The 26,663-nt window shown below is 41.7% G+C and overlaps 1 protein-coding gene across 1 annotated transcript in view; it reads right to left on the minus strand.

Annotated features, from left to right (window-relative positions):
• The window catches only part of LOC124594520 (Down syndrome cell adhesion molecule-like), a 72,838-nt gene that overhangs the window by 35,354 nt on the left and 10,821 nt on the right, over window positions 1-26,663 (minus strand). The window contains exon 3 of the mRNA XM_047132894.1: window positions 819-943. Within this exon, the coding sequence (XP_046988850.1) occupies window positions 819-943 (125 nt within the window). The remainder of the gene's footprint in view (window positions 1-818; window positions 944-26,663) is intronic.

A 26,663-nucleotide genomic window follows, 5' to 3' on the forward strand; every position in this document is an offset into this window, starting at 1 on the left:
ATGAATTTCTCAGTAGAACCAACTGATATAGAGTGTGTGTGTGTGTGTATTCAGTGCATTAATGTGATCTTAGTAAATGAGTGTTGTAAAACCTGTAAAATGATCCTTTCATATAGTGTTTAAAAAAAAAGAGGCAATCATTCCACCTGGGATCTGTGGAAGGTACATTAGATTATTTGTTTTAGTTGTAAATATGTGTCATGTACTACTGTTTTTCTGATATGTTCTATGTCCTGGAGGACCTCTTCACCACAGATCAACTGGAATGAAAGTAAATCTAATCCAAGCTCTAATCTCATGATTGGATGGTGACTATCAAGAGGTTGTTGGGAGTGGACAATGGACAGGAGAGAGGAAGGTACAAGAGCAGGTAATAGAACTGGAACAAAAGTTTCATGTAGAACATAATGTGACTTAATGTATTTTTCATAATTTGGTTTCATATGTGAGCTACTTTGATACACAAATTATTTTATAAATAACTAGTTATACCAGTGAATATTGGAAAATGTACATACAAACAATCTGTTAGACATCAGACAGTCTTTAGATTTGTAGGCCAGCTTGAGTTACTAATTCCCTAATATTTTTGGTGAGGAACTAACAGCATTTTACAAAGTTTCAGTTGTTACAAGTGTCCAGTAGCCTACTAATGCTGTCACCAAAGTAGTAAATGCCAGAAATTTGCTGTTGGCTGTTTAGGGTTCATACTTTACCTTTCTCACAGAACAAAAGTTTTAAGTAATAATGAACGCAAGTTTGTTATGAAGAAATATTGGACAAACTGATAGGGAATGTTAACAGTTTTGTATACTTACCATGCACAGTAACATAAATAATTTTATTGAGTGCCATTCCAATTTCATTTTTTGCCTCACATGAATAATAACCCTTGTCTTCTGGTAAAACATTCTCAATCCAAAGGCTGCCATTATTGAGAACTCTGTTAAAACAATCAGATTCGTAAATTAATACATAAATCAGTTAAGACTACCTGCATGGCTGACATATTAATTGGTCAACTTCAGAAATCAGCATTCACTGAACTTTTGAAAATTTGGTGAGAACTGTTCATGTGCAGACTGAATTATGGATTCATCATGTGCTGCAAAACATGTTCAATGGGGAAAATCAGATAGCCTGATCGAATAAGGAACAAATAATTCTTGTACTGAGTTTACAAGAAAAAAATTAATAAAGAACATAATGAAACAAAGAGACAGAGTGGTTTGCCACATACACAACATGAGTCATTGCAGAAAATAATAGTTGAAGGGATAGTAGAAGGAAAGAATTGTAAGGGCAGGCTTAGATATGGGTACATATGGCAGATCATCAATTATTTTGGAGCTATGCCAGAAAGTTGAACAATGACTTTGAGATGTTACTTGTAATTATTTAACCCATATTGCAAATCATTATATTGTTTGTGATAGTACTTCAAGTACTTAAGGCTTTTATTTACCTTAGCATAAGTAAATATATGAAATAAAACATATTGTACAATTTACAAAATTGGTTTTCATCAGATGAAATTTGAAACTTTTGACAATACATCATTGTTCTCTTACATAGGTTTCACAAAATGTAATTCACTCAACTGACTAAAACCAAAACATGGGCAGCGAGACAAGAATTGTATCTGTCAATAGGCTTGACTTCACAGTTATATCCAAAGATATGCTTATCTTCAAATGGAACATATTACTAATTTAGATGAGGAAAATTCATTAATGAAGTAGAAACTGATTTGTAAGAAAAAATATAGAATACAAATTTTGACATACAGTATTTAAAATAGTGTGTCACTAAACTGATGGATATGACATAGGACACATGGGTACATTGTCTAACAGGAAAGTACAAACCAATACAACTTCTTTATATTCCATCTCAACTATATGTATTTTCCATCTCAATCTGTGTTAATGACAGATTATAAATCTATCTAAAATTATATGATCAGTTATATTGTTCTCCTTTTAAAGATTTTGCATATAATGAATGGACAAAGTAAGTTTCATTAGTTCAGTAATTAGTTTCCTGTAATAAGATGTATGTGTTAATCAGAAACTTGTACAATAGTTTATATGTTGGGATGTTATTAATAGCTAATAAGATTTTGGGATTGATTAGGTACTGATGGTCAATTTGTTTGAATTTACATTTAGACATTTTTAAGTGCTCCTATTTCTATCGCTATGTAAAACGATGTGGTACTGAAGTTGATGTTGGAAAGGAGTTTCTGGAAGTTCCGATGATTAAACTTTAGTCTTGCAATAGCTGGCATAAGACTTCTTGATGTTTTTATCTTATGAAACCAAGGTACTGCTGAAAGTATTGGATGAATTAATGCGTAACAGCTACCGTTGATTTTAGAAGTTGTTTCTCATTTGTCTCAACAGGTTACTGTGACTTGCTCTCTGAGAATAGGAATCCCAGTCTTTATGCACATTTAAGAGTGACAATCGCAGATGTTGATTTAGCAAAGTTGTCTATCTTTTCACTATAAGGGATTCCAAAGTGGCATTTCATCTGAGTTATCATAATTTATCAATATTTTATCTTCATATTGAATATGATTTCAATGAATGTGTTGGATGTTGAATTTGTACAACTGATGTGGTGGTTTCTTATTAATTGCAAGATAACTTACCATTGGATTTTATGATCATTGTCTATTTGTAAATTGTCTGTGTACATATCAATGCTTCCAGTATTGCAGTCAGCTCAGTTGTCACCTTGGCTGAGGATGGATCTAGCTTGTGTATGTCTCCTTGTTGGGTGGGCTCATATCCCATTGTATTGGCAGAGGAATTCTGTTGTTGTTACAGTTTGTTGCTAAGATTGTGGTTTTGAAATCTTAAATATGTCCTAATATCAGTTTGCAGAGTTAAGGTTTTGTATGATCTGACATAAGATCAATATGGGTGGAGCCATGCATAACCTTTTCTGTAATTTCTGCTTCTACTTACATTACCAGATGCCAAGTTCATTCTGTTTGCCAATGATACAAACATTGCAATAAATAGTAAATCAAGTGTAGTCTTAGAAAGATCGGCTAGTAAAATATTTGTGGATATTAATCACTGGTTCCTAGCCAATTCTTTGTCACTAAACTTTGAAAAAACACACTACACGCACTTCATAACTTGTAAGGGGTGTCCCACGAGTATATGCCTAACATACGATGACAAGCAGATAGAAGAAGTTGACAGTGTTAAATTCTTGGGATTACAGCTTGATAATAAGTTCAACTGGGAGGAGCACACCACAGAACTGTTGAAGCATCTACACAAACTATTTGCAATGCGAATTCTGTCAGACATAGGGGATATAAAAATGAAAAAGCTGGCACACTATGCTTACTTTCATTCCTTAATGTTATATGGGATTATTTTTTGGGGTAATCCATCAAGCCAAGCTAACGTTTTTATATATATATATATATATATATATATATATATATATATATATATATATAAAAAAAAACAAAGATGATGTGACTTACCAAATGAAAGTGCTGGCAGGTCGACAGACACACAAACAAACACAAACATACACACAAAATTCAAGCTTTCGCAACAAACTGTTGCCTCATCAGGAAAGAGCGAAGGAGAGGGAAAGACGAAAGGATGTGGGTTTTAAGGGAGAGGGTAAGGAGTCATTCCAATCCCGGGAGCGGAAAGACTTACCTTAGGGGGAAAAAAGGACGGGAATACACTCGCACACACACACATATCCATCCACACATATACAGACACAAGCAGACATATTTAAAGACAAAGAGTTTGGGCAGAGATGTCAGTCGAGGCAGAAGTGCAAGGCAAAGATGTTGTTGAATGACAGGTGAGGTATGAGTGGCGGCAACTTGAAATTAGCGGAGATTGAGGCCTGGTGGATAACGGGAAGAGAGGATATATTGAAGAGCAAGTTCCCATCCCCGGAGTTCGGATAGGTTGGTGTTAGTGGGAAGTATCCAGATAACCCGGATGGTGTAACACTGTGCCAAGATGTGCTGGCTGTGCACCAAGGCATGTTTAGCCACAGGGTGATCCTCATTACCAACAAACACTGTCTGCCTGTGTCCATTCATGCGAATGGACAGTTTGTTGCTGGTCATTCCCACATAGAATGCGTCACAGTGTAGGCAGGTCAGTTGGTAGATCACGTGGGTGCTTTCACACGTGGCTCTGCCTTTGATCGTGTACACCTTCTGGGTTACAGGACTGGAGTAGGTGGTGGTGCATGGGACAGGTTTTATACCGGGGGCGGTTACAAGGGTAGGAGCCAGAGGGTAGGGAAGGTGGTTTGGGGATTTCATAGGGATGAACTACGAGGTTACGAAGGTTAGGTGGACGGTGGAAATACACTCTTGATGGAGTGGGGAGGATTTCATGAAGGATGGATCTCATTTCAGGGCAGGATTTGAGGAAGTCGTATCCCTGCTGGAGAGCCACATTCAGAATCTGATCCAGTCCCGGAAAGTATCCTGTCACAAGTGGGGCACTTTTGTGGTTCTTCTGTGGGAGGTTCTGGGTTTGAGAGGATGAGGAAGTGGCTCTTGTTATTTGCTTCTGTACCAGGTCGGGAGGGTAGTTGCGGGATGCGAAAGCTGTTGTCAGGTTGTTGGTGTAATGCTTCAGGGATTCCGGACTGGAGCAGATTCGTTTGCCACGAAGACCTAGGCTGTAGGGAAGGGACCGTTTGATGTGGAATGGGTGGCAGCTGTCGTAATGGAGGTACTGTTGCTTGTTGGTAGGTTTGATGTGGACGGACGTGTGAAGCTGGCCATTGGACAGGTGGAGGTCAACATCAAGGAAAGTGGCATGGGATTTGGAGTAGGACCAGGTGAATCTGATGGAACCAAAGGAGTTGAGGTTGGAGAGGAAATTCTGGAGTTCTTCTTCACTGTGAGTCCAGATCAAGAAGATGTCATCAATAAATCTGTACCAAATTTTGGGTTGGCAGGCCTGGGTAACCAAGAAGGCTTCCTCTAAGCGACCCATGAATAGGTTGGCGTACGAAGGGGCCATCCTGGTACCCATGGCTGTTCCCTTTAATTGTTGGTATGTCTGGCCTTCAAAAGTGAAGAAGTTGTGGGTCAGGATGAAGCTGGCTAAGGTAATGAGGAAAGAGGTTTTAGGTAGGGTGGCAGGTGATCGGTGTGAAAGGAAGTGCTCCATCGCAGCGAGGCCCTGGACGTGCGAGATATTTGTGTATAAGGAAGTGGCATCAATGGTTACAAGGATGGTTTCTGGGGGTAACGGATTGGGTAAGGATTCCAGGCGTTCGAGAAAGTGGTTGGTGTCTTTGATGAAGGATGGGAGACTGCATGTAATGGGTTGAAGGTGTTGATCTACGTAGGCAGAGATACGTTCTGTGGGGGCTTGGTAACCAGCTTCAATGGGGCGGCCGGGATGATTGGGTTTGTGAATTTTAGGAAGAAGGTAGAAGGTGGGGGTGCGGGGTGTCGGTGGGGTCAGGAGGTTGATGGAGTTAGGTGAAAGGTTTTGTAGGGGGCCTAAGGTTCTGAGGGTACCTTGAAGTTCCACCTGGACATCAGGAATGGGATTACCTTGGCAAACTTTGTATGTGGTGTTGTCTGAAAGCTGAAGCAGTCCCTCAGCCACATACTCCCGACGATCAAGTACCACGGTCGTGGAATCCTTGTCCGCCGGAAGAATGACGATGGACCGGTCAGCCTTCAGATCACGGATAGCCTGGGCTTCAGCAGTGGTGATATTGGGAGTAGGATTAAGGTTTTTTAAGAAGGATTGAGAGGCAAGGCTGGAAGTCAGAAATTCCTGGAAGGTTTGGAGAGGGTGATTTTGAGGAAGAGGAGGTGGGTCCCGCTGTGACGGAGGACGGAACTGTTCCAGGCAGGGTTCAATTTGGATAGTGTCTTGGGGAGTTGGATCATTAGGGGTAGGATTAGGATCATTTTTCTTCATGGCAAAGTGATACTTCCAGCAGAGAGGTACGAGTGTAGGACAGTAAATCTTTGACGAGGGCTGTTTGGTTGAATCTGGGAGTGGGGCTGAAGGTGAGGCCTTTGGATAGGACAGAGGTTTCGGTTTGGGAGAGAGGTTTGGAGGAAAGGTTAACTACTGAATTAGGGTGTTGTGGTGCTAGATTGTGTTGATTGGAATTTTGAGGTTTTGGAGGGAGTGGAGCTGGAAGTGGGAGACTGAGTAGATGGGAGAGACTGGGTTTGTGTGCAATGAGAGGTGGTTGAGGTTTGCTGGAAAGGTTGTGAAGGGTGAGTGAGTTGCCTTTCCAGAGGTGGGAAACCAGGAGATTGGATAGTTTTTTGAGGTGAAGGGTGGCATGCTGTTGTAATTTGCGATTGGGCTGTAGGAGGATGCTCTGAATAGCCGGTGTGGATGTGGGAGAGGAAAGATTGAGGACTTTTATTAAGGATAGGAGTTGACGGGTGTGTTCATTGGTTGAGTTGATGTGTAGGTGAAGGATTAGGTGGGTGAGGGCAATGGATTGTTCAGTTTGGAGCTGGTATAGGGACTGATGGAAAGAAGGGTTGCAGCCAGAGATGGGAACTTTAAATGTGAGGCCTTTGGGGGTTATGCCAAATGTCAGACAAGCCTGAGAAAATAAAATATGTGAGCATAATCTGGCTAGGGTGAAGGCATGTTTGCGGAGGGAATGTAAATAAAACTTAATGGGGTCGTTGTGGGGGTGTTGTGAGGGTGACATGGTATTAGAAGGTGGAAAGTGTAACATGAGGTTGAAATGAAAATGAAAGATAAAAATATATGGGGAGAGATAAGGGTGAACAAGAAAGTAACTGGAGATCTACCACCACCTACTCCAGTCCTGTAACCCGGAAGGTGTACACGATCAAAGGCAGAGCCATGTGTGAAAGCACCCACGTGATCTACCAACTGACCTGCCTACACTGTGATGCATTCTATGTGGGAATGACCAGCAACAAACTGTCCATTCGCATGAATGGACACAGGCAGACAGTGTTTGTTGGTAATGAGGATCACCCTGTGGCTAAACATACCTTGGTGCACGGCCAGCACATCTTGGCACAGTGTTACACTGTCCGGGTTATCTGGATACTTCCCACTAACACCAACCTATCCGAACTCCGGAGATGGGAACTTGCTCTTCAATATATCCTCTCTTCCCGTTATCCACCAGGCCTCAATCTCCGCTAATTTCAAGTTGCCGCCACTCATACCTCACCTGTCATTCAACAACATCTTTGCCTCTGCACTTCTGCCTCGACTGACATCTCTGCCCAAACTCTTTGTCTTTAAATACGTCTGTTTGTATCTGTATATGTGCGGATGGATATGTGTGTGTGTGTGCGAGTGTATACCCGTCCTTTTTTCCCCCTAAGGTAAGTCTTTCCACTCCCTGGATTGGAATGACTCCTTACCCTCTCCCTTAAAACCCACATCCTTTCGTCTTTCCCTCTCCTTCCCTCTTTCCTGATGAGGCAACAGTTTGTTGCGAAAGCTTGAATTTTGTGTGCATGTTTGTGTTTGTTTGTGTGTCTGTCGACCTGCCAGCACTTTCATTTATATATATATATTATTATTATTGTTGGCGAATTTTCCCTAAAAGGAAATCGTTAAGCTTATGACTTTGAAGGCTTGTTCTTCTTGTCCTTCCAGTACTCCTTCATTCTCTTGGAGAGGGCCTCTTTTCTCTCCTCAGACCATTCTTGTTTGGTCCGCTGTTTTAGCGCTTCTGACTTTACTTCCCAATTGTCTATGTGTTTTCGGAAGGTGCTTCTGTCTGTGGTGTTTGTGGTGCCAATTGCTTGTAGGTCTTTTCGGACTCCTTCCATCCAGGGTGTCGAGACTTTAAGTGTCTTGATGTGTTCTAGAATTTTCTTGGTGAGTCTTGTTTCAGGGAGTCTATCTAAATGTCCGTAGAATTTAAGGCGCCTTTTTCTCATATCGTTCTCGATGTTCGAATATGCTTCTACTGTCGAGTTCTTCTGTAGTCTGTAGCCATCTGGTGTGGGTCTTCCTCCTAAAATTTTCCTCATGATTTTGCGTTCATCTTTTTTGATTTCTTCAATTTTGATTTTCCTGTTGAGTGCTAGTGTTTCGCTGGCATACAGTACGGCGGGTTTGATCACTGTGTTATAGTGTCTGATCTTGGTGTTTCTGGAAATGCATTGTTTGTTGTAGACGTTTCGTACCATGCCTAGTGATTTCCGTGTCTTCTGTTGTCTGTCTTCGTAAGCCAGTTTCTCTGTTCCGGTCGGTTCGATGATTTCGCCTAGGTATCTGAAGTGTGTGACCCCTTTAATTTTGCCGTACTTGGTTGTGATGTCGTCGCCTTCTCTTGTTAGGACTTGCGTTTTTTCAAAAGAGATTTGTAGGCCGACTTTCTCGGCGCATTCTTTCAGGATTTCGATCTGTGTTTTTGCTGATGTTGGGTCATAGGTCAGTATCGCTAGGTCGTCTGCGAATGCTAGGTAAGGGATTTCCAGTCTTTTCCTTCCTAATGTGACTGGTCTCCAGGTGTTTTGTCTCCTGACTTCAGCTTCCCATTCGCTCATTACTTTGTCCAGGACGATGTTGAACAATAGCGGGGATAGTCCATCTCCTTGTCTTAGGCCAGTGTGGATTTCAAAGGGGTCCGAGATTTCGCCCATGAATTTGACTTTGGATTTTGTATTGGTTAGTGTCTGTTCGATTAGTCTTCTGGTCTTTTGGTCTAGGCCTTTTTCTCTGAGGATTTGGATGAGGGACTTTCTGTCGATCGAGTCGTAAGCCTTTTTGAAGTCGACGAAAGTGCAGATGATTTTTTTGGGGCTTGTCATGTGGGATTTTATGATTGATTTCAGGTTGAAGATTTGTTCGGGGCAGGCTCTGTTGGGTCTGAAACCCGCTTGGTATTCCAAGATGGTGGGTTCCAGTTGTCCTTGCGTTCTGGTGAGAAGGCAGGTTGATAGAATTTTGTAGATGACCGGTAGCAGGGAAATTCCTCTATAATTGTTTGTGTCTGTCCTGTCACCTTTCTTGTGTAGCGGGTGAATGAGTGCAGTCTTCCAGTCGTCAGGTATGATTTCGGTTGTCCAGGTGTTCTGTATGATTTGTGTGATTTCGTTTAGCGAGTTTGGTCCTAGGTTCTTCAGCAGTTCTGCCGTTATTCCGTCTTCACCGGCTGCCTTGTTGTTTTTCAGTTTCTTTATGCAGTGGAGGATTTCTTCTTTTGTTGGTGATGGTGAGTCTTCCGGTGCATTGGCCGGTTCTCGGGGTTCGAAGGTTGAGTTAGGTTCCGGGCAATTTAGTAATTTTGAAAAGTACTTCGCGAGCTCTTCACAGTTTTCTTTGTTGGTAAGTGCCAGTTTTCCGTCTTCTTTTCTGAAGCAGAGGTTCTGTGGTGAGTATCCTTTGACTTGGTTGGCGAACGTCCTGTAGAAATCCCGTGTGTTGAAATTTCTGAAGTCTTCTTCGATGGAGTTTAGCTGATCGTGGGCGGTGGTGATTTATAGCAGTTTCTCTGTTGTATCTAATTTATTGATAAGCCCTTCCTCCACCAAGCTATCTCAGTGTTACTCTGAAAGTTCTTCATGTCTGTAGCTGTCACTATTTCAACATTCTAAATTTGTTACAGCATCTCTCTATCAGGTTATGTGATGACTACAATGCTAATCACTATGATAATTGGAGCATGCTCTGCAGGGGTTGGACAAAAATACAAAAAACACCAAAAAACCACATGTTACCATGCCTGATGCAGTGTAGGAAACCTGTTGGCATTCAAAACAGCTTACAGTCCTTTCAGAATGAAACCACAGGACCTACATGGTTTTCAGGGGAATCTTATACCACTCTCTGGGAAAAATAGTGGCAAATCGAATAATGATGATGGAGCTGGATATCAGTCATGTATCCTTGTGTCTAAATTAGACCACAAACGCTCAAAAACATTGAGATCTGGTGGCTGTGATAGCCAGGGGAGATGCAACAATACATCCTTGTGCTCACAAAACCACCAGTGTGAGCAGGGGTCATGTCATTTTTAACACATTAGCACCACCAGGGAACAAACATTGTACTGTGAGATGGACCTGGTCAGCCAAAATGATCACAGTAACCTTGGCAGTAAAGTAACTTTACTGACCAACAGTGGGCCCCATGGCATACCACAGTATATTGCCTAAATCATAACTGACCCCAACATGTTTCATTCTTGAGATTTAAACTTGGGCAGAAGTAAGAAACAGTTTGGAATAAGACTAAGTGCCCAAACCACTTTCTTCCATTGTTTGACAGTCCAGGTTTTATGACCTTGGCACTATGTTTTCCTGTTACAGAAATTCCTATCACTAATGGGACGTTTCAGAATTCTGGCTCAGCCTGTAGTTCCCCGTATATGAAGGATTATGCATGTTTTTGGGGCTGATGGGGTTCATGAGTGTGACATTCCGTTCTGTGGTGACTTTTGCAGCTGTTGTCCTCTTATTTCCTGTCACAATCCATGTCAATGACATTTCGTGATGATCACTCAACACACACTTTTGACTGAATTGTGAGTTAGTGGGTGATGTTTTTTTGGCTTTCCATGTAAATGGTACAAATCTATGATACAGTGACTCTTGAAACACAAACACTTCAGCTCCCCTGATCACAGAAGCATCCACTGTACAAGCATTAACAATTTTCTCATATTTGAATTCACATTTCTCCAACACAATGCACTCACAACTGCACAGAACACTGCTCTGGCAAATACTGACACTTACAACATATTGAGGTTGTGTCTGCCGCTGAGAAATGTGCAAGCTGTTGTTACAGCCAGTACAAACTAGCAAGCAGCATCTGGCGACTCGCCCACAGATTTACTGTTTAGCCAAATCTTGGCAGTAGTGTGCACAACAAAAAGCAATGAACAATGTAAATACTGTTCAACAAGTCTGATTCAAATTGTTTTGGACCATATTGGTTGAGCTTAATGTGAGCTCCTGACAACACATATGGGATTATTTAGACAGCACCATCCATTCGTCCATCTTTTTACATCACGACTGTGAATTTCACAGTGCCTTTTGGGTTGGAAGATGGTTATTGGTTTTGTTGGCTCATGCATCCATTGTTTTTCTTGTAGCAACACAATCAAACAATGTGATCAATCCCTGAGTAGTGTACATTCCCTAGGAATAGCATTCGAGCAATGCCCATTACTGTGACCACCCGAATGTATCAATTGATTGAATATTCCTTTGCCACAAATAAATGTACCATTATGCCAACGATTACCATCACCACATCCTACAACCTGAGCACAATGTGTGTGCAGCAATAAAACTGGCCCATCACACTATTAACTTTTAACCAGCAGTCCTACATGTTCCTGCTTCACTGGTGACCTCAATGAGATCTGTAGTGTAAACATGTGGTAATGAACTCTGTGAAGTGGAATCGTGAGTGGAATCAAGCTGACATCTTTGTGTGTGAACAGTATCTTGTTACCAAACAAACAATTCTTTGTTCACCCTCAGTCACATGAGAAAAATCTTTCAACTCTGAACATTTATCTATTTTCTGTCAAGTTATCTTTATTGTCTGCTTTTCCCTAGTGTGAGGACTTGACTCTAAACCAAGATGGCAGCCTTGGAGGAACTGCAAAAGACTATAGAAGATCTGCTAGTGTACAATCAGAGGCTTGAAAGCGAATTACAGGCATGCCCACATGCAGAGGCTCCACACGCCCAGGACCAGGTCAGCAATGTCACACTGCTGGAGCAGTGACTAGCATTGGGCAGACATTGGTCAGTCTGCCTCCATTTTGGCCCCATGAGCCATTCATGTGGTTCAGACAAGTGGAGGTGGTCTTCCCGAATAACAATATAACCTGTGACCTTGCCAAATTTGGGCCTGTCATGAGCCAGCTCAACCAGAACTACACCGTCCAAGTCTGGGACATATTTGCTGCCCCAATGATGTCACCAGTTAAAGGAGAGTAATGAGTACATCAGTTGCTGTGCCAATAGGAATGTGGTGACAGGAGGCCATCTCAGTTCCTGTGCCATCTGCAGAGCCTTGAACAGTGCTACATGGTCCCAGACTTGCTGCTGCATGCTATCTGCATGTGCAGCCTCCCAGCAAAGGTGCAGGCCCTCATAGCTATGCAGATAGATATGCAGCTGGATGCCACTGCCGACTTGGCTGATAAGGTGCACGACGTGCTGACAATGGTCCCCTGTACCGCAGCTGCAGCAGCCTATGACACTGTTCCCCCACATCCATGGTTGCACACAGCTCCCACACCTACTGTCTCAGGTGCTGATCTGCACCAGCTAGTTCAGAACTTAGCACTGAGCATGGAGATCGACCAGTTGGTGCGGTGTGGACAGAATACAGCAGGCACAATAGCAGCATCTGATCCAACTACTGATGATCCGACTTGCTCAACTGGCAATGCAGCACCAGCCACTCTAACTGTACTGAGCCACCATCAAATCAGCCACCAAATGGGTTCTGCTAGTACCATGCCTGCTTCAGTAACAATGAGACAAAGTGCCAGCCACCCTGTTCACACCCAAATGCCAGCTGTAACTGGGATTAGATGCACCCAGTTGCAGTGCTATATCAAAGCATCTCTCCATTGTGGAGCAGGCTGGTGGTGTCAGATACATTGTGGACACAGCTTTTGACCTCTCAGTATTGCTTTGAGACTCGCTGAGGGACCAGAGGATCACCAGGGCACTATCTCTCAGGGCTGCAAATACTTCAACAATCTAAATCTATGATATACCAATGAAATCCGGATCTCCGACTATGCCACACATTTGGTGTGGACCTCCACTGTGGTTGACACCAACAAGCCAACCCTAAGCCTGGATTTCCTTGGACACTACAAGATACTTGCTTATATCACAAACACCCAGCTGACAGACACAACTACAAGTTTGAAGATAGCAGAATAGCGATGGCAGGCTGCTGCGTTCAGCACAAAACCAATTAATTGTTCCAGGCTGTATGCTTACATCATCAACAAATTTCCAGAGCTCACTCACCTGCCCGATGCTCCGAGGGTTGTGAAACAGTCAACAGTCCACCACATCATAACCACACCCTATCCTACAACTTCATGTCACCATATTGACTTGTACCCAGCAGGCTTGCTGCAGCAAAGGCTGAGTTTAATGCCATGCTACGACAAGGCATTGTCTGACCATCAAGCAGCCCATGGTCCTCTGCCTGACACTTAGTTCCAAAAAAAGACAATCTGTGGTGCCCATATGGGGATTATCATGTCTTGAATTCATGAATACTGCCGGAACAATACATGGTAGCACACCTTCAAGATTTTAGCCATGCCTTGGCGGGCTCAGTAATTTACAACACAATCGACTACACAAAGATGTTCATATAAATTCCAGTGGCTGCTGAAGACATTAAAAAAATGGCAATAATCATGCCATTTGTGCTATTCAAGAACATGAATACAACATTTGGTCTTCAGAATCTTGCCCAGGCCTGGCAGTGTTTCTTGGATGGCATCTTACAAGATTTACCAAGTTGTTTCATGTATCTTGGTCTTCTTGGAAGTCCCCCAAGCTCCATCGCCATCCCCTAACAACTGTCTTTCAGCACCTGGGTGAGGTCAGCAATATTGTTAACTCCCTGGAGTGCATATTTGTTCCCATGGAAACAGAGATTCTGGGACACTGTTCACTCCAAATAGATCCAAGCCATTACCTGATAAGGTATAGGAAACCTTAAAAATGCCACACACCCACCAACACATAAAGAGTTACACAACTACCTTGGCATGCTGAAGGTTTATCAGCACTTCTCCCTAATGCTGCTGCAGTGGAGGAGCTACTGACTGGAGCTCTGCACATCCCCACTGTGAAGGAAAGGATTCCTGTGCACTGGATAGACACAATGGAAAAAAGCTTCACCCAAACCAAATGAAACTTCACAAAAGTGACACTACCCATGCACCCAGTCTACGACACTGAACTGGGAGTGGTTGTTGATGCTGGCCAGATTACTGTAGGTGCAGTGCTCCAGCAGCATGCCCACAGTAGCTGGCAGCCACTCAGCTTCTTCTCATTGAAGCTAATGATGTCAAAAAATGCTTGGAGTGCCTATGAGTGTGGTTGCTTACAGTGTATGAGGCAGTAAAACACTTCCACCTGTCAGTAGAAGCCTATTCCTTCATGACTTATACCAACCACAAGCCTGTCACTCACTTGTTTCAGGTCAACATCACCAAATGTTCACCACACCAGTCCCAGCAGTTGGAGTATGTGACAGTGCTCCACAAACATTTGTGGTATTTCTGGGGTAGCCAATATAGTTGCCATCAGTGTGTCCCACACTTCTGCTGTTGTCTCTCCTCCTATAAACTTTAAAGATTTTGCTCATGAACAGAAGAGTGATGACCAGCTTGACAGCCTGTGCCATCATGCCTCCACCAGCCTACGACTCAAAGTGGTCTCCATTTACCACATCATCTGGATGGAAGCACTTCCGTTAGTACTCCTCAGACTGCAAGTTTCACCAAAGGAGGAGCTTGGCCCTTCATCTACAGATAACACAATTCTCCATGCCTGGAGATTTCATGGAGGAAGTACCCTAATATTGGTAGAACATCTGAACAGCCATATGGCCAGCCACCGATAACATGCACTGACATGGCATGGCACCAGCAAAGGATTTATACATGGCAGTCTACAATGATGTACACATTGTAATGTTGTGCATTGATGTAGTGCAACCACCATATCGGTCGCCCTACTTGGGGCCACAACATGTAATCACTCGCAGTGAAAAAAAAAAAACATTCGACATCGAGTACAAGGGTGAGCCAAAGGGTGAGCCATCTAAAGTCTGATTTATGTCTTATCCACTCCAGCAGCTGGTTATTTCTTTGATCCAGTGGCAGATAACTTATTGATGGATGACAATTTCCCCATTACCAGACAGAGACGCTCTCTGGCACAGCTGCTGGCACACGAATACTGTCAGCTGTCACTGCACCGCCACATGTGCCTCAATCCCCGCCCACCAAGCTCAGGCAGGTGGTGCAACTGCTCAGTCTGTGCCTACCACAGGTACACAAAGCACCTCACAAACTACATCACACATGCTGGCTGCCATGTCCACTTCAAATGCCCAAGCTACTTATTAAAAACATGACATGGGATGCAGCCTGCATGCAAGCCAGCCATCATATGAGGTTAGAATATGCCCCCAAGCCACTGCTTGCTGTAGAGACCTTTTGTCCAGTGGACTGAATCATCAGCTGGTCTCCACTCAAGCTGTAGTCATTGCCTCTTGGCTCATCGGCAGCTTCTGCATCAGAGCTTCTGCAATCACATCTGTGCCTCCATCGCGTCGGGCTTTGAGACTGGTTTAACTGCCATGCAAGTGTCTGTGTTTGAGTTCCTGTCAAACTCGGGACTTCGTCCATCATGTCACCAGGCTAGCCCATTGCAGTTTTGGGACCTGCGTGTGAGTCATAATGGCACTGGGCTCAAGTTAAGTCACTGCCTCCATAGTCTTGAGCATCAAGGTGCTCTCTGCCAGCCTGCGCGCTGACATCACTGACTGCCAACTAATCACTGCAGGCTAGCTTGCCTCCGTCGTGCTGCCACTGGTGTCACCAGAAAGCACATGAGCTCCAGACCTGCTTAAGCCTGCACCACATAAGATGGTGCTTCCGTGCATAGAGATGGAGCAATAGTGAAGTGTGTGGGGGGGGGGATGAGGTTTGTGTAAGCGTGGTGGTAGAAAGCTGGCAAAGTCTGTATTGCCCAACTGTGTTGGTGCTGAGAAAAATCAGATTCATTTGCTTACACTATATCCTATTACACATTCAGATCTGTGAGCGACATAATAAATTTTATAACTGATTCGATCAGTCATCTGCAAGAGAAATCTTAATTCAAATGTTGATGTGTTAGGCCAGGTGTTCAACAGCTTTATTTCAAGATGATTTTCCAGTGACAAGGCCATTGAGATTGCTCACAATATCTGCCATTTTGGTGCGATTATAAGCAAAACAGTAATACACAGTTGCCTGTAGATAAAAACTGAAAATGAAACTCACAGGCTACAAATCTGTAGCTTCCAAGCTCTGCAACTTGTACCTTTATGGGTAACAGCAGAGATGCAGTTGCAAATTTCAAAAGTTGACTAATTTTTCTACTTTTGTTCACTAATTTGTTATGATCAATAATACTGGGCACAGAAATGAGTAAGGTATTTTGCCACAAAAATCTTTCACAACTTAATCATTGAAGTGAAGAATCTAATGAGTAACAAAATGAACTTCAAACACAAGTTGAAACCATTATGTTTTCTTGAAAACTACTCTACAGAATTTTTTGAAAATGTGAAATTTTATAATACGTTTATGTGGATATATCTGAATGTAGTTAAGTCTAATTCACTGTTTGCAAAAAAGAACTACCGGTAGCAATGATTAATGCAAAATACTACAGTGTAAATGATCAGTATGTTGTCATATTTTTCGCTGAAAAACATTATTGTGAGCATAAACTAACATTTTCCACAGTACAGTTAGAGTCCACACCTGATATACATGGAACAACCAAACAACTTACATAATCTTTGAATAACTTGAGGGAATGCTGCCCTATAAGAAAGTAAAAAATGACTGATATCTTGACAGGTAAACTTCCCTGTTATTTTAACACATTTTTCAATTCATGTCTTGAAAATGACAGGTTGTTAGCTGTTACCCGTTAAAATATTGCAGTTTTTGACAAATTTATCTGGCTGAATTCTAGTGAGTGCATAATAAATGCTGGGAAAAGCTTAAAGTCCACAACTAACAAAGTAGCTAGCTAATTTGGTTTGGGAAATACATCGAAAATTATAGATATGTCACTCATAAAATGTTAATGTCTGCATACTTCTTAGGATACACTAAAGACCAGGACGTTTTCATATAGTATAAATGCAACTGATATTCTGAAACACAAAAATACTTTTTTAAATTATGAGTCTTTAAAAACAAGAACTATTACTGCCTTACTTTGTTCCTGAGTCTACATCGTAGTAATAACATCATCGCTGCTCTCTGCATCTGTGTCCAAACCATCTGACTGCAGGTTTATGTTTATGAGTTCAAGATTTCTATCCATCTTCACCTCCCTACCAAAGTCATCTTCCTGAAGCTTTTCAGCGTGCTGCACACAATCTGCCCATGCTGAATGGGAAATGTTGTCTATTACTTCATGCACAAGTGATTCAGTGTCTGCTATCTTGAATGTTTTATTCCTTTCTGCCACATAGCCTTTAACCTGTGCCCAAATTAATTCAATCGGGTTATGCTGGCAGTGGTACAGTGGTAAATGCAAAACTGTGTGACCACATTCACGTGCAAGTAAGTCAAGTTCATACGTTTTAACATGTGACTTGTTTAAATTAATGAGCTGCAGGAGTTCTGCATGGGTCTAGCTAATACTGTGTGCAATACTTTTATTTTAAGGCCAGAGCACAGTATCTGTTTTCCTGGTGTTTGTACTCGGTGTTTTCTCTGTTACAGCTGAGTGATAGCTGGCATTGTCCATTACAATGACAGATTGCAGAGCCAGGTATGGCAAGAACTGTTTAGTGAACCACTTCTTGAAAGTGACAGCATTTATTTCTGAATGGTAGTCACTGCTGTTTTTCTTACATCTAAAAACAAGTTTACTCTCAGGCACAAAACTGGCAGAAGTATGGAGAATAATTATTCAAGAACATTTTCCTATGCGAATGTTAAAACCCCCACTACCATCACTCATTTTCCAGCAGATTTTCCTGGAATTCATTTTGATTCACCTATGTCTCATCCAGGTAATACACTGTTGAACTACCTTCTCTTATTTCATGCATCTTTCTCAGGAATGTGGCTCATGCTGCAGCTACGTCACTTTGATCCATTAAAAATTTTTCCGATCATTACTTTTAACATATTTGAAAGCAATGGCTTTCAAAATTCTTTGCATTGATGAAGCACTTCCTTTAAAGCCAGTTTTGTCATTCATAATTTTAACAAGTTTTTGTGAAGTCGGATATTTACCATTCATATACATTTCAAAGACGGAGTGCCTTAAAACATCCTTGTCGAAACCATTCATTCATGTAACAGGTTTCTTATGATTTTGAAGCTTTCCAGGTGACACGAAACCAACTTCTCCTGACATTTCTACTGCTGTGAACTTTTATTTATAACTTGCTGTACAGTTCTCTTAACTACACCACATGCCTCTGCAGTCCGTTCTTGTGTCTTTGAAATGTCAACGACGGGAGCCCCACTTTCATATTTACATTTGAAGAAGTTGTAAATGCTGTAAATAATCATCCTTGCCTGTTTGTGAAGCACTTAACATTTATTGCCATCACCTGACACATTTATTTGGAAATCGCACTAACACATTTAAAGATAGACATTCACAGCTATAAGGCAACAAGAAAATAACACCGATATCTGAATGAATAATGTGCTCACACTATGAATTAAACTGTATTGTTGTGAAGTATGGCAACAGTACAGCTTGCAGGGGAGAGATTCTCATAACTCACAACTAGCCACATGGAAAGAGAATGAATCTTACTGGCTGCCAGCACCTTACGGAAGGGGATGCACAGAATGGCTGAATATTGGGCTGCTTTCCTATGTGAAGCACATAATAGTCACAAGCAGGCCTCGGGAAGTTTCTCACAGCTCCAAAGCTCCGCTCTCCAAGGGGCGATCTGTGTGGCAGCCACACCGAGAAATGCGCAAGCCATAGTTACAGTCAGCACAAGCTAGTGATGCCTGACATCAACCAGCACATTCTCAGATTTATTGTTACGTCAAATTTTGGCAATGATGCAATGTGCACAGGCATGCTCAAGACAAAGTAGAGACCACTGAAAGTTGAAGAATGGAACAGTGTAGACGCTGCTCGATGAGCCTGATTCTGCTTGCTATGGGCCACATGGGTTGAGCTTAACTGGAGCTCCTCACAATGCTACAGGATTCTTTAGGCAGTGCTGTCCATCTGTCTGTCTCATTACATCACAACAGCAAAATACATTGTGCCTCACAGAAGGTCAGGTTATTATCGGTTCCTACATATTCCTACTTCAAGAATGTTGCACAGGTGCTGTTTGTCACCACACAACCTGCACGTTTGGCTTGCATCTGCATTTATGTTCAAGCATTCATTTCTCATGGCGTTTCCATATTTCTGTCCGAGCCCTGTATACAGGGTGTTACAAAAAGGTACAGCCAAACTTTCAGGAAACATTCCTCACACACAAAGAAAGAAAATAAGTTATGTGGACATGTGTCCGGAAATGCTTACTTTCCATGTTGCTCATTTTATTACTTCTCTTCAAATCACATTAATCATGGAATGGAAACACACAGCAACAGAATGTACCAGCGTGACTTCAAACACTTTGTTACAGGAAATGTTCAAAATGACCTCCGTTAGCGAGGATACATGCATCCACCCTCCGTCGCATGGAATCCCTGATGCGTTGATGCAGCCCTGGAGAATGGCGTATTGTATCACAGCCGTCCACAATACAAGCACGACGAGTCTCTACATTTGGTACCGGGGTTGCATAGACAAGAGCTTTCAAATGCCCCCATAAATGAAAGTCAAGAGGGTTGAGGTCAGGAGAGCATGGAGGCCATGGAATTGGTTCGCCTCTACCAATCCATCGGTCACCGAATCTGTTGTTGGGAAGCGTACGAACACTTCGACTGAAATGTGCAGGAGCTCCATCGTACATGGACAACATGTTGTGTTGTACTTGTAAAGGCACATGTTCTAGCAGGACAGGTAGAGTATCCCGTATGAAATCATGGCGGTGAATTGAGGAAGTGCACTACATACTGACGAAACTAAAATGAGCCCTAACATGGAAATTAAACGTTTCCGGACACATGTCTACATGACATCTTTTCTTTAGTTGTGTGTGAGGAATGTTTACTGAAAATTTGGCCGTACCTTTTTGTAACACCCTGTATACAATGCTATCCAATGTGGCTGACTGAGCAAAATAAAAGTTTTCTTGTGTTTCATATCAGCTGTTGTATATTTAACACTGACATAAGAACTGTCACTGTTATTACTTCATGAGTACCAATGAAGCAAATTAATCACTTGCCTGTTGTCAAACCAATCAAAATATTAAATTATAAACATCAGTTTAATGAGTTTGAATTGCTAGGCAAAGATTGCAAAAAAACTGAATTGAAGTTCAAGCAATATGCCAGATAGCTCTTGAGAATGCATCCCTCTTTTACTTAATGCCAAAACAAATTGGGACTATGCTGTAATCACAAAACATCCAATTATAATGCTATTGCACTGACGAGAAATTTATAGGTCTCAAACAGGAAATGTTTAAAATTTCATTAAGCATTTGGAAATGTTTTACTGATAAGACTTAGTAGAGATTTTAATACTGAATTTCATATCAGGTAATACTGATCAAAGGCACCTAAAATTGCTATCCCACATACTGATGAGAACATATGACACAGTGCAACAACAATTGGTAATTTATTTTTAAATCCCAATGCCTTTCATTAAATAAATGTGAGCCCCATAATAGATGGTATGACCACAATCATCAAGGGACAGCTAAAACAACCCTGCCAATAAGGTTTAGCTAAGAAGGGAAAAGTAGAGTTTCACAGAATCATAAATGGTGACTCAGTCACATTAATTAGAGAGTATTTACTGGTTGAACAATAGGATGAAGCTTACCATGGGCACAAAGTAGATAACAGGTTTAATTACACCCTAAAAATATTCTTACAATATTATGGAACCATTTTTCAATTAGAATGGGTGAGGGATAATCACAGTAGAAGCTACAAGAAAGTGAGGCTGATGTCAAGAATCAGAATATCTTCTACTAGAAAGAGAAAGCTTTATTTGTTTCAGAGAATGAACTCTAACCAAGATGTAAAGGTGCAGCACAAGTCCTACTGAAAAAATTCTTACTCATTTCATCAGACAGGCTAAAACTATTAACGATACATAAGCAATGGAAATTTGGGCAATATTAGACAGGAAATGAAAAGGAGGTCAGTAAAACAAATGCTATGTGGCTCACTGATGGCAGTAGCAGCTAGACAGATGAGGTCAAATTCAATCCACTGGCTGCTAAATTGTGCAAAGAATTCTTTCTAACAGTAGCTCAAAACATACAGACAAAAATGGATGTGCATCGTATAATCTACCACTAGAGATAAGTTTTTCCAAGTAAACTGTGAAACATACAACAAAACTCATGTCACTGAAAAGATGTAGCCCTTCTCTTACAAAACTACTACTTTGGTGTCCAAAATTAAAGCAACAAACTTCTTGTGTCTAATTCATGATATAATCACACAAACTGTCAACAGATGTCCGTATGATCACATTCTGCATGGAAGATGGCATTTTGGTCAACGGAAAATAATGTCAATGGTGATGTTAGGCCACCTACCAAATGGAGTAGTGTTTGCTGGGTAGTTCCACATCCACAGTTACTGTGTACATAGTCACAGACAGTGCAATATGGCACAGAGAAGATGCCTACCAGACTATCTGTGGTGGAGGGCTATAGGAAGAATGAAAGCAGTACAGTCCCAAACTCATGTGACCTGATGTCTTAATGTGAATCATTCTGTTGTTTCTTGGATGTGACAAGAGTTTAGAAAGACCTAAGCTGTATCATGAAGATCAGGGCAGGGCCACCCATGTCTGACATCAGAAAGAGAGGTCTGTTGTTTGGTTGTAAGGCATGACAGTACTACCTTAGTACTGTGCAGCAACTGGCATCTGTCCTTGCAGCATCCACTGGACACGTTGTATTGATGCAAATAATGTCAAGAAGGCTTCGACAGAGTGGCCTTTATTGTAGGAGACTTGCTGTATGACTTTGAGACCCAGACATTGTGGAAGGAGACTGATGTCAAGGAAGATTGCTAATGGTGTGGGCAAGGATTATTTTGACCACTCAAACACCTCTGCATGAAACTGTATGGGTGAATCAGAAAGGTTTAACTGCTGCCAAGTTCATGATGAGGTCTTGGGACCTAATGTATGGTTGTTGAAAGGTGCTGTGTGCTTAGACTTCGCACTGATGGATGATAATGCTCGACCTCATAAAGCACAAGTGGTTGATGTTTTCTCGGAAATGGAAGACACTGCAAGCATGGTGTGGCCTGCTCACTCTCTGGTTTGAATCTCATAGAGCATGTCTGGGATGCTCTAGGGAGATGGGTTGCTTCATGTCAGAATCAACTAACTACTCTCTAAGACTTGCTACCAGCTCTGCAGGAAGAATGGACGTTATTGTCTCAACATGACATTGATGGCATTATTCACAGCATGCTCCATCGTTGTGAAGCCCGTATTGCTGCCGTAGGTGGTCACTCTCCACAGTGAGCATGTTAACCAGTTTTCAGAATGTGTGTGTGAATCTATTATGTTGGAAAAAGTGGAGAACATTTTCATGCATGTTACAGTTGTTTATGTTCTATATTCTTTACAGGGTTTCTACTTTGGTTTCACCTGTTTATACTGTTTTGTGGCAAAATAAATGCAACTTTGGAAAATTTCTGTTTGTTGCTTTAATATTGGACACCAGTGTATTTTAGCTGAGTGCTATAATACGATATTGATATGAGTACTATAATACTCTGCTGATTGGGTAGTACTACCAACCAACAACCCCTTGGGCTGTAATCAGATGATGGGTTGAATTGATTTTCCGAGTGATGGAAGTACCCAGTTTTAACACACATTAATGGAAATGTATGGTTAAATGATGATGGCGTCCTCCTGGGTAAAATATTCTGGAGGTAAAATAGTCCCCCATTCGGATCTCCGGGCAGGGACTACTCGAGAGGACATCGTTATCAGGAGAAAGAAAACTGGCGTTCTACGGATCGGAGCATGGAATGTTAGAAAATTTAAAAAGGGAAATGGATAGGTTAAAGTTAGATATAGAGGGAATTAGTGAAGTTTGGTGGCAGGAGGAACAAGACTTTTGGTCAGGCGAATACAAAATCAAATAGGGGTAACGCAGGAGTAGGTTTAATAATGAATAAAAAAGTAGGAATGCGGGTAAGCTACTACGAACAGCATAGTGAACGCATTATTGTTGCCAAGATAGACACGAAGCCCATGCCTACTACAGTAATACAAGTTTATATGCCAACTAGCTCTGCAGATGAGGAAGATATTGACGAATGTATGATGAGATAAAAGAAATTATTCAGATAGTGAAGGGAGACAAAAATTTAATAGTCATGGGTGACTGGAATTTGGCAATAGGAAAAGGGAGAGAAGGAAACGTAGTAGGTGAATATGGACTGGGTGGAAAAAATGAAAGAGGAAACTGCCTGGTAGAATTTTGCACAGAGCACAACTTAATCATAGCTAACACTTGGTTCAAGAATCATAAAAGAAGGTTGTATACACGGAAGAAGCATGGAGATACTGACAGGTTTAAGATAGATTATATAATGGTAAGACAGAGATTTAGGAACCAGGTTTTAAATTGCAAGACATTTCCAGGGGCAGATGTGGACTCTGACCACAATCTATTGGTTATGAACTGAAGATTAAAACTGAAGAAACTACAAAAAGGTGGAAATTTAAGAAGATGGGACCTGGATAAAATTACTAAACCAGAGGTTGTACAGAGTTTCAGGGAGAGCATAAGGGAACAATTGACAGGGATGGGGGAAAGAAATACAGTAGAAGAAGAATGGGTAGCTTTGAGGGATGAAGTAGTGAAGGCAGCAGAGGATAAAGTAGGTAAAAAGACAAGGGCTACTAGAAATCCTTGGGTAACAGAAGAAATATTGAACTTAACTGATGAAAGGAGAAAATATAAAAATGCAATAAATGAAGCAGGCAAAAAGGAATACAAACGTCTCAAAAGTGAGATCGACAGAAAGTGCAAAATGGCTAAGCAGGGATGGCTAGAGGACAAATGTAAGGGTGTAGAGGCTTATCTCACTAGGGGTAAGATAGATACCACCTACAGGAAAATTAAAGAGACCTTTAGAGAAAAGAGAACCACTTGTATGAATATCAAGAGCTCAGATGGAAACCCAGTTCTAAGCAAAGAAGGGAAAATAGAAAGGTGGAAGGAGTATATAGAGGGTCTATACAAGGGCGATGTACTTGAGGACAATATTATGGAAATGGAAGAGGATGTAGATGAAGATGAAATGGGAGATACAATACTGCGTGAAAAGTTTGACAGAGCACTGAAAGACCTGAGTCGAAACAAGGCCCCGGGTGTAGACAACATTCCATTAGAACTACTGACAGCCTTGGGAGAGCCAGTCCTGACAAAACTCTACCATCTGGTGAGCAAGATATATGAAACAGGCAAAATTCCCTCAGACTTCAAGAAGAATATAATAATCCAATCCCAAAGAAAGCAGGTGTTGACAGATGTGAAAATTATTGAACTATCAGTTTAATAAGTCACGGCTACAAAATACTAACGCGAATTCTTTACAGACGAATGGAAAAACTAGTAGAAACCGACCTCGGGGAAGATCAGTTTGGATTCTGTAGAAATATTGGAACATGTGAGGCAATACTCACCGTACGACTTATCTTAGAAGCTAGACCTACGTTTCTAGCATTTGTAGAATTAGAGAAAGCTTTTGACAATGTTGACTGGAATACTCTCTTTCAAATTCTGAAGGTGGCTGGGGTAAAATACAGGGAGCGAAAGGCTATTTACAATTTGTACAGAAACCAGATGGCAGTTATAAGAGTCGAGGGACACGAAAGGGAAGCAGTGGTTGGGAAGGGAGTGAGACAGGGTTGTAGCCTCTCCACGATGTTATTCAATCTGTATATTGAGCAAGCAGTGAAGGAAACAAAAGAAAAATTTGGAGTAGGTATTAAAATCCATGGAGAAGAAATAAAAACTTTGAGGTTCACCGATGACATTGTAATTCTGTCAGAGACAGCAACGGACTTGGAAGAGCAGTTGAATGGAATGGATAGTGTCTTGAAAGGAGGATATAAGATGAACATCAACAAAAGCAAAACGAGGATAATGCAATGTAGTCTAATTAAGTTGGGTGATGCCGAGGGAATTAGATTAGGAAATGAGACACTTAAAGTAGTAAAGGAGTTTTGCTATTTGGGGAGCAAAATAACTGATGATGGTCAAAGTAGAGAGGATATAAAATGTAGACTGGCAATGGCAAGGAAGGCATTTCTGAAGAAGAGAAATTTGTTAACATCGAGTATAGATTTAAGTGTGAGGAAGTCATTTCTGAAAGTATTTGTATGGAGTGTAGCCATGTATGGAAGTGAAACATGGACAATAAATAGTTTGGACAAGAAGAGGATAGAAGCTTTTGAGATGTGGTGCTACAGAAGAATGCTGAAGATTAGGTGGGTAGATCACATAACTAATGAGGAGGTACTGAATAGGATTGGCGAGAAGAGAAGTTTGTGGCACAACTTGACTAGAAGAAGAGATTGGTTGGTAGGACATGTTCTGAGGCATCAAGGGATCACCGATTTAGTACTGGAGGGCAGCGTGCCCCTAGAGGGAGACCAAGGGTTGAATACACTAAGCAGATTCAGAAGGATGTAGGTTGCAGTAGTTACTGGGAAATGAAGCTTGCACAGGATAGAGGAGCATGGAGAGCTGCATCAAACCAGTCTCAGGACTGAAGACCATAACAACAACAACAACAATGGAAATGGCAAAAAGCCAGTGATACCTAATTATAGACACTTATACATCACACCTTCCCATTTTATGAAAAATTTGAGACAACAGCTTACAACAGAGTACTGAATCACCTTTATGAGAATAAAACAGTCCAGCCTGGCTTCTTTAAAGGGGTTCTACAGAGAAATCAATATACAATGTCCAATCACATTAATGTAATGCCCTGTCAAAAGTCTGAATAACTACCTTTAGCAGTGCAGACCAGTGTAAGACATGCAGGAAGAGATTCAATGAGATTTTGGAAGGTGCCAACAGGGATGTGTGAGCCATGCTAACTCCAGTGCCATGGCCAACTGTGCTTGGTTTCCTGGTTGTGGAACCACACTGCGAACAGCCCAACTGAGATAGTCCCACAGATCCTTGATAGGGTTTTAATCTGGAGAATTTGGTGGTCAGGCGAGTACAATAAAAACATTCTGGTACTCTTCAAACCAGGCATGTATTGTATGAGCTGTGTGGTAATTTGCATTGTCCTGTTGGTAGATACCCTTGTGCTGCATGTAGGAGTGGACATCGTCCCCAAGAATAGCTGCATTCTTGTGTTGATCCACTGTGTCTTCTAGAATAACAGGATCACCCAGGGAATGCCACGAAAACATTCCCCAGACCATAAAGCTGCTTCCTGCAACCTGGACCCTTTGAACAACTGTTACAGAGAATTTGCTTTAAGACGTTTCTCTCTGTTGACACCAACACCCATCTGTCACAGATGCGATTCATCTGAAAAGGCCACCTGTTGCCACTCAGTGGATGTCCAGCTGTGGTATTGGTGCAGAAATTCCAATCTTCGTCGCTGATTAACAGCAATCAGTATGGGTGCGTGAACCAGGCATTTGTTGCAGAGACCCATATGCAGCAATATTTGCTGAAGAGTCATTGAGGAGACATTGTTGGTATCCCCTTGGTTCATCTGGGTGGTCAGTTGCT

The sequence above is a fragment of the Schistocerca americana genome, chromosome 2, assembly GCF_021461395.2.
Source record: "Schistocerca americana isolate TAMUIC-IGC-003095 chromosome 2, iqSchAmer2.1, whole genome shotgun sequence".
Classification (NCBI taxonomy): Eukaryota; Metazoa; Arthropoda; class Insecta; order Orthoptera; family Acrididae; genus Schistocerca; species Schistocerca americana.